This window comes from Bactrocera oleae, chromosome 2 (assembly GCF_042242935.1).
Source record: "Bactrocera oleae isolate idBacOlea1 chromosome 2, idBacOlea1, whole genome shotgun sequence".
NCBI lineage: Eukaryota > Metazoa > Arthropoda > Insecta > Diptera > Tephritidae > Bactrocera > Bactrocera oleae.
Window position 1 is genome coordinate 90,530,240 of NC_091536.1, and position 21,236 is coordinate 90,551,475.

General features: G+C 33.7%; 3 protein-coding genes across 4 annotated transcripts; 1 reads left to right on the plus strand and 2 right to left on the minus strand.

Annotated features, from left to right (window-relative positions):
• Positions 1 to 1,244: 1,244 nt before the first annotated feature.
• Positions 1,245 to 6,276, plus strand: LOC106623423 (aminopeptidase Ey). The gene is made up of 7 exons (XM_014242940.3): positions 1,245 to 1,904; positions 1,960 to 2,118; positions 2,420 to 2,713; positions 2,789 to 2,975; positions 3,073 to 3,320; positions 4,052 to 5,173; positions 5,236 to 6,276. Exons 1-7 carry the CDS (start codon positions 1,432 to 1,434, stop codon positions 5,525 to 5,527), a joined length of 2,775 nt encoding a protein of 924 aa, XP_014098415.2. The 5' UTR covers positions 1,245 to 1,431; the 3' UTR covers positions 5,528 to 6,276.
• Positions 6,277 to 8,808: 2,532 nt separating this feature from the next.
• hui (hase und igel) lies at positions 8,809 to 16,394 on the minus strand. Of its 2 annotated transcripts, XM_036356831.2 has the most exons (6): positions 16,239 to 16,394; positions 15,971 to 16,086; positions 11,229 to 11,311; positions 10,243 to 10,388; positions 9,093 to 9,389; positions 8,809 to 9,023 (listed from the first exon to the last, which is right to left on the minus strand). In XM_036356831.2, the coding sequence occupies exons 2-6, from the start codon at positions 16,038 to 16,040 to the stop codon at positions 8,903 to 8,905; spliced, it is 717 nt and encodes a 238-aa protein (XP_036212724.1). In that variant the 5' UTR covers positions 16,041 to 16,086; positions 16,239 to 16,394; the 3' UTR covers positions 8,809 to 8,902. The 2 variants fall into 2 exon arrangements, with proteins under 2 accessions (XP_036212724.1, XP_069962086.1); XM_070105985.1 differs by lacking the exons at positions 15,971 to 16,086; positions 16,239 to 16,394 and adding an exon at positions 11,400 to 11,533.
• Positions 16,395 to 18,565: 2,171 nt separating this feature from the next.
• Positions 18,566 to 20,977, minus strand: Burs (Cuticle-tanning hormone bursicon). Its single transcript, XM_036356835.2, has 4 exons — positions 20,413 to 20,977; positions 20,230 to 20,354; positions 18,770 to 19,032; positions 18,566 to 18,715 (listed from the first exon to the last, which is right to left on the minus strand). The coding sequence occupies exons 1-4, from the start codon at positions 20,576 to 20,578 to the stop codon at positions 18,697 to 18,699; spliced, it is 573 nt and encodes a 190-aa protein (XP_036212728.2). The 5' UTR covers positions 20,579 to 20,977; the 3' UTR covers positions 18,566 to 18,696.
• Between the last annotated feature and the right edge of the window lie 259 nt (positions 20,978 to 21,236).

Below are 21,236 nucleotides of genomic sequence, written 5' to 3' on the forward strand. Positions count from 1 at the left end.
TTCCAAACAAATTTTTCAGATTGGACACTATAGCACATAGATGCCATACAAACTGATCGGTAACAAGAAAGGAAAGACTAGGTTTGGGTGTAACCGAACATTCCATACTTTTGCAACTTGCCAGAATCAAGGTCGGAAAAATACGTTCAGGTGTTGGCAAAACTTCATAATGAAAAAATATTACAAAAGAATTCAACATTCATTATTCAACGAAATCGTGAATGGGTTATAATCAAATTTGTATCTTATTATATCCCTGAACATATTATTAATAAATTAGTTTTATAAAGCAAAATCAGTCGGAAGCTCAAAAATCTTTCTATTAGGCATATGGAAGCTAAAGGCATTATTGATCCGATTCAACCCATTTCTGACATGCAGGCATACTATCATTTGAAAATAATTCTCTCCGAATTTCTATAATAAATCTCACATATTGACCGAAATTTTCGATTTATTGTTCGCAATAGGAACTGGAGTCCCATTTTCGCTTTCCGGGGGCTTGAACAGTTCTAGTCTGATTTTGACAAGTTTAAGTCATAAAGTGGTACATCTCAAAAGCACTATTCGTTTCAGCCGGATACATTGATTGGTTCGGGATTTGTATACTGGGAAGTGAAACAATCAGATTCAATTTAATCTTAATTGCATGAAGTTAAGTGCGTTTAAAAGAGGCTAAAAGTATCTTTTTATTCCTGCAAATTTTTTAATAGTTAACGCGGCATGTTGTATGATATTATTTTTGGTACATATACACCCATCTATCTATTCCATCTTGACCTTCATCTATAAAGGTACTTTTGTTTATTGGGTACTATATAAAATTTGTAAATTCTAAAAAATTTATGAAATAAGTTCACTCAAATAATAAAATATGTTAAAGTAGCTTAACTAGATTTAAGTTAACACACATACATACCTTGAGATATCTATTATCGACGCTCGACATTGTAATCTATCATAAACAATAGCTTAGAATCAGAAGCTTCAAATTGTAATTAAATATAGGAAAGGGTACACCCAGATTTTTAAGAGAAAGAGAGAAAAAATGTACTTAAGCCAAAACCGACTTAGCCGCTTTAATTTATTAACACATATGTATTTAACACTTGCTTTACTATTTTTATGGACGGGACTGTTTTTTTGCAAATAAACATGCATACAGTTGTTTATTTTTGTTGATTGCTATTTATCTCGGCTAAACAGCTATAGCCGGCCATTAAACAGGTGGCGAATTATAAGAGAACTTGCAGAACACATTTAACACTGTGAGTGAACAGTTTAGCGCAAAGGGGATTTTTCGCAACAATTTTCATTATTTTCTTTTGTTTGCTTTTTAATTTAAGAATTGATTTAATTTTTACTATATTGTGTTTAAAGCTGATCATTTGTACCGTATAATTAGTGCATGTGTGTTTACCAGTATATTTAATGAATATTCTAATAAAAACGTTTCTGCTGCTGCTGGGATGCAGCGCTGCCATTATTGACGCCGCAGAACTATCATATCGCTTAGGGAGGAATGTTATGCCCGTAGCATATGATATTTGGCTAAGACCATATCTCTTGGTCAGCGATGGAGCACGTCGATACACTTTTAATGGTGAAGTTAACATAACGTTGCATTACAGCAAAGCGCAGGAAATCACTTTACATAAAAATCTTATTGAAATAACTGGTGCTTGGCTGTACAACAACAACAACAAGTCCGCTCAACTCATACAGACATTTACTAAAGATGAATTGACCTTCGATGATATAACACAAAAGTTAACAGTGCCTTTGAAAGATCAGCTAACGCAGTACAACAAATACATCTTACGCTTCATGTACACGGGGCGAATACGTGATGGTATGCAAGGATTTTTCCGCGCCAATTACACTGACGACACCGGCTTGGAAAAGTGCGTAAAACTTAATCTAAATCTTTAAAGCATAATTTGTTGCATCAAATTACAGATGGATCGGAGTAACACAATCTCAGCGCATCGATGCACGCTCCATATTTCCTTGCTTTGACGAGCCCGCCTTCAAAGCGACATTCCGCTTGGAAATGAGTCGGCCAGCCAAATACAAGACTGTGTTCAATACAGAGTTATTAGAGAGTATACCAGATGGGTGAGTGCTTGAGGATATACATACTTCATAGTTGTGTAGAGAATATGGAACATAGAATGTAAAATAGAGCATGTAAAATATATTATATATAATACATATTATAGATTAGGTACATTATAGAGTACAAAATGTGAAGTATATAAGGTCTTATTCTATATTAGAATAGAGAACATAGAATATCGTATACAGAATATATAATATTATATAATACAATATATAATATAAAATTAAGAAATTTTAATGCACTTTTAACAATTTCTAAATAACAATTCAATTATATGTCATATGCTCTCAATTCCAGCGCTGACCGTTACTTGGACATATTTGCTGCGACGCCACCAATGTCCACATATTTATTTGCGTTTCTCCTCTCAGAACACGAACAATATGGCAGTGATGATCTTAAAGTAATTACGCGTGCAGAATATCAAAATTATACGCTCTTTGCTTACGAAGTGGCGGAGCGAGCTATCAAAGCTTACGACGAATACACCCGACAACCATACAAGCAATTAGGACTGCCTCTGATGCAACTTGCTGGATCACCGAAATTTCCACATAATGGAATGGAAAATTGGGGTTTAATTATATATAAGTAAGTGATTAAGGGCACATATGTATATAAGTATCTAATACCTTCGTGTCTAATAATCACATGATAAATATTTAGGGACGATGTGCTAGTAAACCAACCTGGCTACACTGATGGCTGGTCAAACAAAGAGTACACGCTCACCATAATAGTGCATGAGACAGCGCACATGTGGTTCGGCAATAGTGTGACAATGGAATGGTGGAGTTACTTCTGGTTAAATGAGGGATTTGCACGCTACTATCAATACTTTTTGGCGAACAAGGTACGCATCATAAATGCTTTATTTTGGGATTATTTTATATGACTCCCGGCAAACACTCATGCGCATTCTTACATATATATTTTTTATGATCTGATAGCTATATCCGGAGTATCAGTTAGATCAACAATTTGTTGTAAATCAAATTCATTTGATATTTGAGATAGACGCTACAAACGCCACTCAACCGATGACCAGTCTAGCCACAAGTATAAACACCCCACAAGAAATCGGACATAAATTTAGCAGCATCGCTTATGCGAAAGGCGCCGCTATTCTGCGTATGATGGCGAATCTTATGGGAGTCAATAATTTTGATAACGCCATTCGCGCCTACCTCAAAGAATAGTAAGTTTTTCAAAGATGCAGAGTATACATAATTTCATTATTCTAGCCTTATTGATAGAGATAATTTACCAGCATCTAAACTTAAGATACGCAATGAAGTAATTTGATGTCCAATTAGTTAACATGTGACCAAACTTGACCCGGACTGTTAACAAAAAAATATATTTTTATGTATTTTGATACTTTATTATTACCTTCAAAATAGGCTCCTGAGCCTATATTAGCATGCCAATGTTTATTCCAATTTTCCTAACTCTTGTTATGTTATAAGCCTCGCATGGAACCTGCAACTTTTAAGCCAACTGCAAATGGCTAATGTATCCCTTAAGCAGATTTTTCATGAGTAAAAAACCTGCAAAAGTTTGCTCGTATTCGGATAGATATACAATATGTAAAACAGTATTGAGAAAATGCGTCGCAAAAAGCAAAGCACTTGAAGCTGTTGATTTTTTCTTCCAACACTTCCGAATATTTACAAACCTCACCATTAATATATTCTAGAAACCTAAACATACCAATTTAAGTAAACAAATTTACAGTGACAGCGAATTTTAGGTGCGTCAAATAATTTGTATGCGCATACGATATTATCAACGTATATATATACGTTATAATATGTTGGTCAATACTTATATTTTATTTAGTTTTTAAATGTCTTATAACTATTTACATTTATTATATTACTATATTCTACTAAAAAAATACGTTACAATCACTTTTATGCTTGGCAGTCATTTGAAAAACACCAAACCAGAATATCTCTTTGAACACTTGAAAAACTATTGGCCTTCCTTGCCGCAAGTTCATTTGGAACAGTTCTTCTCAGATTGGACCGAACAAGTCGGATATCCAGTGCTGTTTGTCAATGTCATTGCTGTAGGTCGAATCAATCTAACTCAAAAGCGTTTTTTGCTGGATCCGCGTGATGCTAAGACTGACATACTCACATATACTATACCACTTACCTATACCACTGACAATGAGCGCCAATTTGATAACCTGACAGCACGTATTTACATTCAAAAAGACAGCGACCTGTCTTTAATTTTTGACAAACCTTACAAATGGATACTCTTCAATCTACAACAGTCGAATTATTATCGTGTGTTCTATGACAAAACCTTATTGTGGCAGCTTAAAACGGCGCTATCCACAATAAACCACAGCGGCATACCAATCATAAATCGCGCACAACTGATCGATGATTTATTCAATTTTGCACGCGTCGGCATGTTGGGCTACGATAAGGTATTTGAATTTACGGAATACCTGACGTATGAAACCGAATATTTGCCTTGGTATGCATTTTTTTCGAACTTGCAACGCGTAGCGCAACGCTTGACATTAGAACAACAAAAGTTGTTTGTGAAATACTTGCAAGATATTATGTCTAATATATATAAACATTTGGGCTTTACACGAAGCAATGACACAGTACTCGACATTTACAATCGCAATAAGGTCATCAGCTGGGCATGTAAATTTCATTTGTTCGAATGTGATCGTGAAGCGCAGCAGCACTTCGATGCTTTAAAAGCAACTGGCTCTAAGCCGACACCAGATTTTCGTGAAACACTCTATTGTAATGCCATAAGGGATAGCCAACTGACCTATTATGGAATCCTCAACGAATGGTTCCGAAATGAGAAAGTGATTAGTGAAAAACAGAAGCTCATGCGAGCAATGAGCTGTACGCGATTTTTCCATGAAACTCAATACATCAGAATACTCAGCGGTGATATACCAAGTGAATATACCAGTATGAGTATAACGGAAATGTATAAACAGAATCCCGAAAATGTGGAAGCTATCCTCATTATGATCACCACTACTATTGACCACTTGGTAGTCAGGTATTTATTTTAGGATGCTTTAAAGCGATATATATTTTCATTAATGTCTCATTTTGCTTCAGAATTGGTGGCTGGTCGAACCTTGCTAACTTAATTCATGACATCGCGAACTACTTAACCACGCCAAAGCAGCAAAAGTTGCTGGAGGATTTCGTGGAGGCGCACAGCTTACATTTCGGTTCTTCTATTTCAATACTTCACGACGCGGTTGCTAATGTCGAAACGAATCTTAAGTGGGCAAATATGCACCTGCCAAAGCTACTACAGTACCTAGAGAGGCGAAATGGTGCTGGCATAAAGAGCATAACTGCGCTTTTGTTGATTTTTGTAAGCGTTGTTCATAGGTTTCTTTAGCGTTTAAGTTTATGAAGTTTATGAACCATTTTAGCAAAATTGGTTGTTAAATTTGTATTTTTTTTTAAATTATGTTTTAATGAAAAAATTTAAATGGTTGATAATTATTAATTGTTTTCAACTGAAAGAAATTTCAAAGTCTAGAGAAGAAAGCTGGACAGTGGAGGAGAAAGTATCAAGATATTTTCCTCATTCATATATCTTTGGCCCAATAATATTTTTTGCCTCAACACCCATCGGACAGTATCCAGATAATGCCAAGCACAACTACTTTACTATCGCTGAATGTAAAGAAAATCATCCAAAGAGCCTAAAGTAATTGGCAAGTTTTTAGCCTTTTTTTTTTGGAAATCATATACATATATCATAAAAACAAGCCACTGTTGCAACGCCGTTACATCCTCAAAAAGTCACTGTTTGGTGTGCTCTATTAGCAAAGGGAAATGTTGATAAATGACAACATTTCGTTCCAACAAGATGGCTCTACATGCCATACAGCCAGCGAAGCAATCAATTTATAGAAGGAAACTTTTGGTATGCGCATTATAACTATACGCGATTTAATACCGCTAAACTACTTTCTGTGGGGTTTTGTGAAGTCGAGAGATTGACGTGTACGGCCCTAATCGCTGCAAAAAGTGAACGAAAATTTGACCGCTCGGCTGGAACTTAGTCGAGCCAGTCGAGGCGGTCACTTGTCCGAGATCATTATCTTTATAATAAAGTTAAATTATTGAACATAACATTAAGTTATATGCGTTTCATTTATTCTTGAAAACCACATGTCTAAAAAACACCCTTTAGTAGTAGATCCAGGTCATTCTGCTAACCACCTATAATAAAAGTAAGCATCTCCGTCTCCGTATCCCATTTTCGCGAGGTCTGCAAAATAGGCTTCGTGGCAGTGGGGAACTGGGGTTTGATGATTTACAAGTAATTGCTACAATAATTAAAAAATAGTTGTTAATTCATGAGTTTATATGGAAATGTATTTTTAGAAATCATGTGCATCGACTATTTCTGGTTAAGTGAGGCATTCGCGGCTACTTGAGTACTTTATGACGCACAAAGTAGTACAGATCCAATGCTCCAAAATTATTATTTTAATTATTGATATTATATTGTCATAATTTATATTTGTTATTTTATCTCACAATGAATATGGATTAGCCTCTAGAAGCACCCAACCGCTGACTAGTCCATATGAAAAGAGGTGCATGTATAATACTTATGATGGCCACTCTTATGACCCAACCGAACTTTGATAAGGCCATAAGAGGTTATCTCAAAGAATTGTAAGTATTTCAAGACGAGTATTTGAAGACAATTCTTTAAATAAAAAAATATATATACATATGTGTAACAATATCCATAACATGTTAATAAGATGTAAGAATATTATAGGCAGTTTTATGCGTCGTAGGCTTCTTATATAAAATATTTCTTCCACCAAATGAGTGTACCATCTGTTCAAAATCAACAAAAAACAAAAACAAAAAAAAACATTTCTAAATATTTTAATAATAGACTTAACAAATACCTGAAAAAATCGAAAGCGGCGTCTATAAGCTGTTTAACTGCTTTTTCGGTTAACTCCATAAGTCTTATCCATGGACTTTTCTACGCGTGGTGTTAATTAATTTTTTTACGTAATTTGTTTATACGTATACTGCGTTATTAACGCTGCTTGTATTTTTATAATTTTATTGACTCAATTCAACATTTTATCAAACTTATATATGTACATACATATTATAAATTCTGGTGACAGCCAACGCTGTGGGTATAATAAAGATTGACTGCATATTGTACAAATATATGTTACGGCTTGTATACGCTTTTATTATACCCAGTTAAGTTTGCCGGGAAGTTTGTTTTTAACACCCAGAAGGAAACGTCAGAGACCCTATAAAAAATATATATAAATGATCGGCGGATATAGTCGATTTAGCCCTATCCGACTGTTCGTCTGTTCTCCTGTATATACACGAACAGTTTTTGAGATATCGATCTGAAATTTTTCGCACTCGTATAGCTGTCAAACGAACTGACCGATTAAAATCAAGTTCTTGTATGGAAAACTTTACTTTTAATTTTATAATGCATATACATCTAAGCAAAAAAAATCCTGACGTCAAACCATCTGAATTACGGCTGCATGTATGAATAACTAAGGTTATATGCTGCCGGCATTTTAAAGCATTAAAAATTCTTAACTAATTGTAAATATTTTCTTAACATTCTTTCTAACGCATCCAACACCAAATTAAAGTGTACAAAATAGTTACATTTAATAATTTGTATATTATTTTAAAAATTGCCTGCGGTTACAAATTTGAAACCACATGCGCGCAACCCAGCCAAGAATGAAGAGATGATTTTAAGGCTACCATCCCTGCAAGCCACTTATCGGTTAAGTCACCGGTTAATTACCCAACAGCGCGATCAGAGATTTCAGCCGTGTGGATGGCTAGAGGAGTAAGCAGATGTGCCGTCATAGTGGTAGAGCATTTTTCTCTTCGAAGAATAATGGCGTTTTTTCTGAAAATCGGCGCAATAATTCTGCATAGTACAGCCCTGTGCTCATTTCACCGTTCTCCAACTAGTCGACGACAATTATATTTTGTGAACCCTCTTGTTATTAGTGTACTACTGCATATATATTTCGTCAACCATCGTAAAATGACGCTGAAACTCATTCGAATTGCGCTTAAACAGTGTCAGACAGTATTTTGAAGTGGGATCATGGTTACGCTTGTATTCCGGTGTAAGCAAACGCGATACCCATTGCGACCACAGCTTTATAATGTCCAATATTTCTTGTAGGATATGACAAACTTGGTCTTTTGAAGCAAAGCTATCACTTCTATTGGGATAGCGGACCACCGCAGAGTTAAGCAATGTATTTATAATTCTATTCTACCTTATTTGGACCCCTTCGACTTTGGACCCTAGGACTTACAGCTATTCATATTCACAAAACCTTAAACTAAAGCTTGTTACGCATCGCTTCTAATTTTTATGAGAAATTCTGAAAATAATTTATTCTTAAATCCCTTATATTCTTGGTGACCATTTATTTCGACTATTTAAAAAAATATTATTTGGTGTCCACTTTAAGCACAAGTTTTATTAAAAATAGCAAAATTTTAAACGATGACAGCTCATCCTCTATTTTGTTGTATATTTATTATTTATAAAATAGTCAAAAACAAAACCTGTCTTTGGACATATAATAAATAAATAGATCCTTCCGCAGATATAAAATATATTTGCTACAATTAAAAGTTTTTAGAATAAATCTATTTTATTGCAAACAAAATTTTTGTGAATAAAAAAATACTACGTGTACATTAAAAATCCAATTAAATTAAGTTAATTTTTTGAGGTAGTTGTCTTGGAATGTACAACGCCCTTCTCGTCAATGTAACCGGTAGTGGATACTGTTTTGCTGACCGTTTGAGGTGTGTCATCACCGCCGAAACGATTCTGAACACTTTATAAAAGAAAATGTATATTTTTTATTAAGTCAACTTGAGAATTTAAGATACGAGGTAGCACATACTTAGCTTTTGCCTTGTTCGATGTCACCGACTGTTCGGTTTTGAAGACGACCGGACCGCCGTTGGATTGCAACGATGAAGAGGCAGAGACCGATGAATAATGTGGTACCTTGTTGTAATTACCAGTGTTTGTATTGTCATCATAGTTATCATATTGGTTGCTATTATTATCATATTGACCATTATTGTAGTCGTCGCTATATCCATTGCTACTTCCCATGGGATAGTGAACAGCCCCATTGGGTAAACTGTGTGAACTTGTTGATGAACTGCCGTCGTCGCCAAAGCGGTTTAATATGCTGAGGAATATATAAAATGGAAAAAATAATTCAAATGTTTGCCAAAAATATATTTCTTAATTATTTAAGAAAAAAAATTAAAAGGTCTTATTTTTAATTTAGAGTCTTTCAAATTGTCTAAAACAACAGCAGTACGAATATGAATAAGGTTCCATATACAGCCATAAACATTAGTTAAACGTATGCATAACGTAAAAACATATCCGGACTGACAAAATAATATATATTTTCATAAATCTTTATCTCTTCACAAATCTTTATTATCGCTTATTCCAGTTGTCCGAACTCTTCAGTGCCTTCAGCGAATTTTGATTTTTTCGGGTTCAGCTCATTTGTGGAGCGTCATTCACTAGATTTTTGAAAAGTTTCAACGTCATATTCATTAACCTATCAAATGATGCGTTCGATGAATATATGGTATTCAGCAACGTTGTTAAGCATCTCTTTTGCGACCTCTACTCGAATCCTTTTTACAGAAGATTCAGGTCATCTGGTACGAGCCTAGCATTGACACGCTTTATACGCAAAACATTAACAAAAATGTGTTGAATTGATGCATAAAAGATGTTGAGATCCTCTGCTATCTTATTTTTTTAATTTTTTTTTATATTTTTAAATGATTGTCCACAATTTTTGCTGCTCACGTCAATATAAAAGAGCTAAGAGATTCCAGCAGTACCTATCAATTGGCACCTTGATCACGTGGTTTAATTTCGGTAGACTACTTTTTATTATTATTAGCAAAAAAATACCAGCTATTATTGAAAAGATGTTGTCAAATCAAAATATCCAATCAGTACTTTCTATAAATATTTCCCAATCTATATTTCCCAATCAACTTGATTTTTCTTACCTCACGGTTCCACTTGGATTGGTTGAGGTTGTACTAACATGTCCAAAAACAATAGGACGTCCATTACCAGATGACGAGTATGAAGACGACGAAGATGATGAGGAACTAAAAGTTTGTCGTCGCAAGCGGTGCAAATACTGAGCAGTCTGTGGAGAAGAATACATTAATTTCAATATAATTTAATGAAATGTTTAATGAGTTAGATTAATGTGGAGTATTCCAGTTAAAGGTTACAAAACTAACAGAATACGAGTAGTTATATGATAATACCATGGTGCTAACATCCTACAAGTAGTTAGATATTTAGACGATCTTATTCGACAATTGGCGATGTATTTTAAAGGATTTTTATCAGTTCCGAATGACTAAAGGCATTTCATTGCTTCATTCTTCAGAGCTTTTGTAATAGCGTCGTTCGCTCTAATAGATAATAGAAACTTAACGAAACAGCTGATTTTATTAGATCAATATTTAGGTGGTTTTATTACAGTAACCCTTTTTAAATGACGGACAAGGAACTTCCCCAAATAATATGGTAGCGCTGAGGACTACAAGTCTAATAAGCTTGCAAGAAAGCAAGCGCATTCTGATCTCGATATCTTCAGACTAGCAAAAAGTCGGAGCTCCGCTGTCCTTTTTCAGTCTTGTACTTGACTTGGCTTCGATGGTTTTAACCGAACAAAAACCAATAGTCATAGATATCTAGAGATATCGGAGGTTAAACATTTTGGTTATCTTAACTTCAGCGAGCCGAGCGAATTAGTTCGGATCAATATTTGTCATCTCAAGAGTTTTGTAATATTTTCAAGGCGCTTGGTCGATAGATGAAAGTCTTTTGATCTAAAGGTAGAAGTTTTGGCATCACAAAGGATCCGTGTTTCAAATGTTCAAATAAAATCTACGTGATCGCTGATGCAAGAATCGGCCCCGAATCCTAACTTAACCTAACGTAACTTAATACTAAGTATTTAATGGCATATACTCACATGTGGACTCACAGGATGAGGCTGTGTTTTGTGACCCTCAGCATCGAGCGTGTAAAACGCCTTCGGTATAAAAAAGCCAGCATCTGTAAACAAGAAATATAATTGTTATCACTTTTATTTTTCAAAATATTACATTTATTATTAGATATATTTTTATTTTAATACAAAAACCTCGTATTTTCATAATAAATGGCAGCTTATATGGATGCCATGTGCCGTCAATTATTTTTATTATAAATGTAGCATTTGTATACAAATTTCGAGCATTTTTAACGCGGTATTTTGCTAAATCCACTACCGGCTGAACAGCTTTCGCAGTCTAACATAGAAAGCCACATTCGTTTCAAATTCATGCATCCGTGTGGGGGTTTTTTATTTACATGTACATCAGTGTGTGTTTATACAAAGTTTGCTTTTGTGCTTGGTTTGTTCTTTTTTTTTTTTGTTTTTAGTTAAGCTACTTTGCTTTGATTGCAATATTTTTATGTTTTTATTGTTTTTTGCGCTATGGTTAATTTATTCTATTTCGTTTTGGCAACAAATACACACAAAGTAAAATACAACAAATACAAATTATATTGTTTGCTATAAACAAAAAACGGCAAATTAAGAAGCAAAAGAAAATGTGAAAATCTTATAATTTAGATTTACTGAAATAAACGCTTGGTGTGCTTTAGTGGCAAAAGTAGTCCAGCGCAAAACGATCGACGATTTTTTTCTTGACTTTTTAATGATTTTCAAACTTTCTAAGCTCTCGAAATTTGGTCTCGGTCTTCTTGTCTTGCTCGTAGCATCGCAGAAAAGTTCATGGGATATAGAAAGCTTGTTTGTTGTTTCAGCATTTTTTTTATTTTTTTTAGTTTTTATTCTTTGCAAACATTTGTAAGAATCTTCAGTAGTTTACGGTTTTATTTGCACTTTAATATAAACAGCGGCATATAGAAGCAGGTACTTAAATGAGACTGAGCGAACTTCTCATTACACACAGTTTTGATTCTGAAGAATGATAGGAGAATGTATGTGTATATGTAAGTAAATATTTTATATCAATGGAAAACGATTTTTTATATTTTACATGTGCTTTGGAGCGGTTTTCTGTTATTGCAAATTCATTGAATTTATTCGCTGAAATGCTTCATATTACTTTGAATCAATTTTAATGTTTTCTAAATAATCGTTGACTAGATTTTCAAGTTTGTAATAAAACTTAGTCAATGTGATTGACGATTAACTCGTGAACGACGTGTTGATTACGCCCCTTTACAGTCGTACATACATTTTTATACCTATATATGCATTAAGGTGAGCGATAATCATGAAGTAAGTTTATGAAAAATATATTTTTGTCTGACATGACAGATGAGATGTTTTCTTTATAGGAGTAAGAATTTAAAATATAATATTATATATTAGTACTAAGGGTAATATTTCTGATGTAAGCGAAAAACTGCGCGCGCAAAAGGAATCAATAAAAAACTTTTGTTGGGTTAGTACAGCATTTTAATGTTCGTGACTTCCATATCGTATATGTATCAAATAATGTATTTGGTAGCTGTTTGTTTACGACGCGCACAATTTGTTAGGCGAATTCTTTTATTGGGTCATTGGACTCATGACACGTTCCCCGAAGCGGATTTTTCAGTTTCGACAGCCGAAAAAAAGTCACAGAGAGCCAAATCTGGCGAATATAGTGGCTGAGTGATGACTCACGTTTCGTGTTTGGCCAAAAAGTCAATCACAACCAAAATATGTTGAGTTCATCCATATGAGATGTTGAGATATTCTGTTATCTCTCTGATACCAACAGCTGTTTTTTTTTTAACTTTTTCGATGTTATTGTCATTCGCAGAGACAGAGGGACGACTCGCATGAGGCAAGTTTTCAATGACTTAATGAACTTTACTGAATGCTTTGTGCCACTCAAATACTTGTGTTTGTGATAAAGTAGACTCTCCAAACAAACCCCTTTTACAAACTTTTTAACTTTTTTGTAGCCGTGACTTTAATGGAAATCGCTGTTACCTTTTTTCTTCCATGGAAAGAATTGACAGACAAACCTTTCGTTTTGTAAACACTAATTGACATTAGATATCAAACATCACACAAACATAAACCAAGGAAAAATCATTTATCGATTTGGTTTTAGCGCGCAATTAAGGAACGTGTTACTTTTCACTTTATATCACCAAAATATTGTAAACAAACAAACATCAAAACAAGATTTTCCCTAAATGAACAGAATGTATCAAAACAACAACGAAATGTTATAAGTACACAACTGCTAGTAATAAGTAAAGACACTAGTTAGTATAAATAGCAGTAAGATTTATGTAACAAGTTTTGCCTAAGAATATCAATAAAGAGTAAAAATTGCGGTGCAGCTCAAAAGTATATTTTTAATGACTCATAACGTGTAACGTCTACTCTTTTCAGAGTCGTTGATATTTTCACACAACTTTTTTAAATATATTTTTCAGGTAATGATTGAAGAAATAAGTTTTTTGACAATGATTTTGATTTTTATACACTCTGAAGTGTAAATTTTTTTTACAAGAAACGATTTTTTTTAGAAGCAACAGTCAAAACAAATTTTTTTATTTTGCCTTAGATTATTAGCTGTATTTATTGTAATATTATATTAATATATTTTCCGGATTTTGAAATTGAGAAAATTTAACTCAGAAAAGTCTTCCTCCCCGACCGACACATTTTGTCGGAGGTAATCCTGGAGATCAGCTACGGGATTAAAGTAATTCAAAATTTTTCAAGATGAATCACCGCTTATTAAAGTAAATTAAGTTCTGTAAATATAAATTTTTTTTATTCATTAATTAAATATGCTTTGTCTTATTCTCTCGAGATAACGCCAAATGACGGTTTTTTAAAGGTCATCATTTAAGTTATAATCCATCCTAGCACCGTATAAAATTGATCGCCTTATCCGAAAAGCTCTATGCAATAAAATAATCTAACGGTACAGCAAGAGTTAAATAAAAACCGGCAAGAAATGTCGTAAAGTGTGTGCGCAAATAAATACGGGCCGTGAATCTGACTAACGAACCTTGAAGTGAGCAGTTGCAGCGAATTCAATGATGAAGCTTAGCCATTTGAAGCCTGTTATCGCAAAAAATCGTATAATTTTTGTTGTTATTACAACAATTATTTCTTGTCATCGTTCATTATCGAGATCATGACAATATTATTGATTGAAAAATTAAATGAACAAGGTTTTTCCATTATTAAAGGCATCTACAACACAAAAGGCTTGGTGAGTGGGAAAAAATAATTTTAATAATAATATATTACAAATATGATAATCTGGATTCGAATTTTCTAGTTAAAAATTTAATTCTTAATTGAAAAATCGAATTTACAAATTGAGAATATAATTTGTAATCCCAAAATCAGAATTAAAAATCGATAAATTATTATTTTTAATTTAAACAGTGGAATAACAAATAAAAAATTATTATTCAAATCAAAATATGAAACAAAAAGGCAAAAAAGAAAATATTTACATATTTACATATTTCCAATTGAAACAATATAATTGAATGTAAATAAGACATTAAATTTAAACTATGTTGAATTTGATTATTTTACAAGTAACCAGGGTTGACAATTTTTTAATTTAAATACTTTGGAATTAAAATTATATTTTTAGATCCAGTTTGGGATAAAAAATTTAAAATTTAATTGCTAATTTTCCAAAATCGGAATTTAAAATTAAAAATGTAAATTTTAATGAAAAATTTAAAATTCAATATTTAATTAAACCAAAGTTAGAATTGATAGAATATAAATGGTGTGAATGTGTATGTTTTCCGACCACTGCTCTAGAGTATTGTATATAATGGCTCTGTGTGAACTATAGTTCAAAATGGTAAAACACGCAGTACGTAAGCGCGAAAAAATGTAAATTCAAAAAAAACTTTTTTTTAATTTTTAATTATAAACTTGGAATTAAAATTTTTATTTTTCAATCCGGTATTTGGGATTAGAGAATGAATGATTTTCGGGACAACAAAATAAAAAAAAAATTAATTGAAATGTTAATTCAATTGTCTTTTTAATGCATGATTTGCAATCCTAAAAATAATAGCAAAAATAATAATTACATAATTAACGACTTGGGTGTCATTGTAATAATAATGAACCATTGGATGAGCAGCCTTTAAAATTTAGCGATTAAAAATAATGAAGTTTTACCAAAAAATTTAATGAATTCATTTTTAAATTTTATTATTGAAAAGTAAGCAATTTTATTTTAAGTCGCGCTTTTTATTATTAATTATTATGATGGAGATGTTCATTTATGCTATATAACAAGTTTTAATAAAATACACGGAAACAATGAGTGATTAATAATCAATAAGTCTTAATTATCTTAACACGCCAATGTTAATTTCATAAGTGTTAATACACTTGAACTTGATGAGCTTACTTTAAACTTGACACGAGCACAAAGCAGCAATCGCAAACGCAAGAGCTTTAGGAAATGCCTCTAACGTTGGTAAATCCCAAAAATGGTGATGATGTAATGGAAATGAGAAATGCGAATACTAAAAGAAAATAATTCAAGAATTTAAAATTTAAAAGACTGAAGTTTTTAAATATCACTTCGTTTTATGGCTTATTATGCGGAAATTCACACAGACACACACACACACACACAAACTTTGTAATAACTTTAAAAATTAATTTATATTTTAACTGGCAACGATGCTGCAGAGATTACTCACCGGCTTCAGCTGATGCGGTGGCAAATACTGAGGCCACCACGATAATTGCGCATCCAACAAAAACTTTCATACTTTCGAGTCTTCTCACTTCAGTTTATTACAGTAAATTTATATATCTACAAAAATAAACGAAAACCTTCATTAGATTGGCATTGACGACAATTCTCGCTTACGTTTTTATTTTTGTATTTTCAATAATTTCGTACAAAAGTCACACTAAAGTTTTCAATAATAAATAAGAGTTAAACGAAAGATTTAAGCTACGAACTTGCTAATTATCACAACACACAGATTGTGATGGCACACACGGCAGAAGAATGACTAAACTGCCAACACCGTGTTCGCAGAGATTTTATACACGCTTCACGAGCTGATGTATCTGCCCGTAGGTTTGAGTTAAGATGTTTTGCGGCAAAGCTACAAACGATTCTTGACCACGACCAGCACGAATGCTAACATTGGAGCCGATCTGCCGGTGCGCAACAAATAGCATAGTACATATATACAAATACACATACATACATATTGGCAAGTGATGATTAGACAAATATCGCTTATGCTTGTGAGTCGTTGTTTTCGAATTGGAGAAATGGAGTTCAAGTGGCAGTTTTTGCGCGGCAAACGCTGTGCTTTTCAACTGCAAAATTCTAAGTACGTTGTAAAGCTCATGTGGGCAAAAGTATCAAGCGCGTATGCACTATGTCTCAACCACAACAATCCAAAAAAAAAAAATTATTTACATGGATTTTCGCAGGCGATTTATTTCTCTTTCTTTAGTGTAGAGATTTTCATTATTTGTTTTGTTTCGCTATTAGCACGTAATTACCACAGCTTTTTGTTTGCCTCTGATTATTAAACGTTATATTGCTTTATTAATTTATGAAAATAATTGTTTTTTTTTTTGTGATTGAAATCCCCGAAATTCTTGTTTTATATATACAGCACGAGTTTTAGTTTGTGCATGATTCTTAAGTTTTATTTATATTCAAATATTGTATGACTCAAAACAGGTATGGGGTATTATCTAAAAACTGTTTTGTAGAATTTGACAAAGGTTTAAATATTGTTCGAATGGCATAGGAAAATTTATAACCCTTTAGTTTGTGTTATAAATTTCCATTTCAACTTTAGTAACTTTACTTCAAGAAAATCAGACTATAATAAAGACAGAAAATTAAGTGAAAAGACGTTACAGGAATAAATATACGAGGGCGGTCCAATATGAACTTAGTATACAAAAGAAAACAAAAATTGTCTCGATTTTGTTCTCAATATACAGGCATGTTCCAGAAACCGAATGAAATTGATTCATTTACGATGTTCTGCAACTGAATAAGTTTATTTATTTTGTATTCAAATATTTCGTTATCATTCAAACTTAACACGTTAGGTTAGGTTAGGAAATCATATTGATTTTCACAAATTATCTCACTTGTATAGCTCGAAACGCCGGTTCGTTGTGATTAAAAGACTTCCATGTAACGACAAAGTGTCTTAAGCCTGTCACAAATTTGTTGAGGCGGCTAAAATCAATTCAAGTCAATTTGACAGGTTTATAGAAAGCAAAGAGTTTGATAGTGAAAGAAAGGGTCTAGATGTACCCACCATCCTCCAAGGTCATAAGCCTCACCTCGTGAGTACCAATTCCAGTTAAAACTCCCATCATTGCGGTAAGATGAACCTTGCTAAGAACTGTCACGGTGATTTCTCGTACTTTTTTGGTTCAAAATTCATTTAACCAATATTTGACAGTCACCGTCGAAAGAAGAATCACTTCCAAAGCCAAGAATTGTATCACTAACGGTTATTAAAGTTTAAAAATCTGACAACAGCTATGTCGATTTCTAATATAACACCATTTTGAATGCCATCTTCATACCTCCCTTTCAAATGGATAGCTCAGGTACAAATAATAATATGGACATTAAACTTATCACAAATAGTACATCTGACAAGCAGCACCTCTCATCTAAAAATTGTCGAAATCGTCCCATAACTTGCCCTAGTTCTTCCATACCCGATATGAGGATCCCTCTGTATTGAAAGTCGCTACCCTATATACTCAATCTCACATCTTTCGAACTTTTGATTGACTATCAACTTCAAACCTCCCACCAACATCATTTTGATAAATATACTATTTTTCGGAGATCTTATCTAATTCTCCAAACTTAACCCTGTTATTAGCCTCATACTGATTCCTATATTGCAAATCAGAAATTTAAATACTATAATAGAAATTAAAGTGCGTTATATTTGATATTTTCTCAACCGTAGTCTTTTTTTTATAAAATCTGTACTCAGAGGAGTCAAACCTCTTGACCTTCAGAACTTCCGGAAAAGCATTCTTCACTTTCTGCGTCATACTTTTGAACGCAATAGATAATAAACACTTCCCAAACCATTCTCCTACTTAACCTATCTTCTATAAAAGCATTATATAAAGAAATTGTTAAGGTTTTGAAAACCTGATTTTAGTTGACATTTGTAAGATGCCTATGTGAAGCTTATGGTGGTTAGAATAATCATTTAGAGTCGACAATTTAGTCCTCAAACGTTGTGAATTTTAAAAGATATATAGAAATAACCCATCGGTGGTTCTGCATCTTAATTTATTTCAGCATAAGAAAATTAAAAATCAATACTCATATATACACATGTATGCGGCGATTTCTTTCCGCTATATAAATATATTTTGTTTTCTTTTTTTTTATGCAGTACATTATTTATTCTTCCCAATTTTGGCTAAACAGAAAATATGTATTAAGTAGGAAAAGGTAAATTAAATATTTAACCTACTGTAAGGCAATACGACGGAAGTGATTATTTAATGGACCCTCATCGGAATAGCCAGCTATCTCCTGGGGAATAATACCGGACTCCTCGATGGAGGTGCATGGGCGACACATACATTCCAGTGGTGCTTTCGTCAGTACTTTCTTGAACTTGCGTTCGCCGTGTTTGGCCTTGGGACAAAAGAGAGAGACAGCAGCTTCACGTTCACCGGATTCCTGACAACACATGCATGAACGTTCCATTTGCCAAATTTTACTACCGGAGACCTAAACAACAATGCAATTAAAATAAACTTTTTACCCAGTAAATAGAGGAGAAGTCAGTTGCACAATATATCAAAGTACCTTAGGTTAATCGAAAATAAGATGAGCATTTTGAGATGTCATAAAAAATCTTAGTCTTCTGAGCGTGTAGCGAATTTTAAAAAAATTAAAAAGGGCAATATTCGATTCGTATTTTTCGGAAAGCAAATCGAGAAGGGAAATCAAAGAGCACTTAGATGCGGTATTGGGTGACTCTTTACCTTCTATGACGATCGTGGAGTATTGGTTTGTGCGCGATAGCCAGTAGGCGTCGGAAATCTCCGAGTAGAAAGCGTAACTGTGAGACTACTTAACACCAATATTTGATGCTGTTTAAGCGCCAACCGAAGAAGTTTCTGTGACGTTTCGTGAAACATGGATCCCCTTGTATACAGCCGAGGCCAAGGAACAGCGAAGACTGTCCTATCGGCCTGAAATGCTGAAATGCTTTCAGGATTCACAAGAACCTGATAACGAAAAAAATTTTACATTTCCAATATGATAACGACGCGTCCAAATTGGTCGAAATTGGTTACCAACTGTTGACACATCCACCGTATCTTTAAGACTTGTCGGAATCTGTATGAATTATTTTTGTTTTAAAATTTTATAAAGACACTCGCTGTGCAAAAACTTTAATTGAATGAGGAGACTGTCGGCGCCACGAAGCCTACTTTGCAGACCTCTATAATATGTCCTTCAGACGGGTTAAAAAAGCATTACTAAGTGATATGTACTACTTGTATATACTTATCGGACATGAATTAATAGGAAAGCGGCTACATTTGAGGAAAATAGTTAACGTAATGGAGCGATATTTAACATGAGGAGAGCTGGGAGAAAGCGAAAGTTACATAACGCAATGGAAGAAATTTAAACGACAATTTATTGCTTTATATTAATATTATGCTTTTAGCTCAAAGACGCCTACTAAACTTATATATGGTGAATATTGGGATATAACGCGAAGAAGGAACTATATCTGATACCACTAACAATCATAATTGTACCATTATCCTCACCTAACAGGTGGATTTTTCAGAGCAGAAATAGAAGCTTTCTTTCCGAGAACCGACTAGTTAGCAAAAGGTTTACATTAGCTCTGTTAGGTGACTACCACTAACTTGGTAGATTATAATTTATAATATGGATATAACTTACTTGTATGTAGCTAGCGCAGCGTCCAACACAGGCAAACGAAGGTATTGGCTTGGGCACACAACCGGGATATTGGAGAACGTGTATTACAGGGGTCACTTGGCAATCGTCACCAATGTGGGAGATGTCTATAGGAAGCCATAAGAACAGTACTTCTAAATTTCTAATTGGACACTTTCAACTTACCGTTATCAGCCGTTACAACGCCTTCCTCAGCTTGGGCAGCGCTCATTCTTAAGAAAATGAAATAAACGCAATATAAAAGAAGCAATGAAACAAAACGGTGATTAGGCGCTGATTTGGTTCTTGAAGAAGGATGGTTGCCATGCCTGAACTTGCGTAACATATTCATTCCTATTACTTTATACACCACCGCTAATCTCCACTTATTTTTTCACCACTCACGTTAAGATTTGCGCAAATAAAGGTTTGTTGCACGTGCTACGCGACATTTTATACTCGATTATAAGAAACTATCGCAAAGAAGAAAGAATACAATATCCTGTCAAAGAAGCTACATATGCACGCAAATATGTGGACTTAATGGCATCTACTCTTGTCAAAATGTTCGAAAATTGTTTTCTAATAGCTGCAATTTACTGTATGCTCTCAAATGTAACTAGCCGTTAACGGTAATCGCGCACATCGGGTAGTTTAATCTTCCTCGTGCGCATGGTATGATTCAGCTGAATGATTTGTGTTGCATAATTGTGAACACAGGATTTGCATTAAGCGCTGAATGTGAGTGGGGATTTTGTGGCTGCCACATGTGGTGTGAAAAAAATTAACTCTTATTCATACACGTGTATATATACTATTTACAGTTATATAAATACGTTATATGCTAAAATAGTGGCTAATGTATAAGAAAGTACGTACAAATGTATGTTGTGTACCTTAAACTAATGGTACACATACATACATATGCAATGGAAGTATATATTATATGTACATAGAGCTTTTTAAATGGTACCTCAATAAGGTGGTAGTTTTCATCCGTACTTCGTATT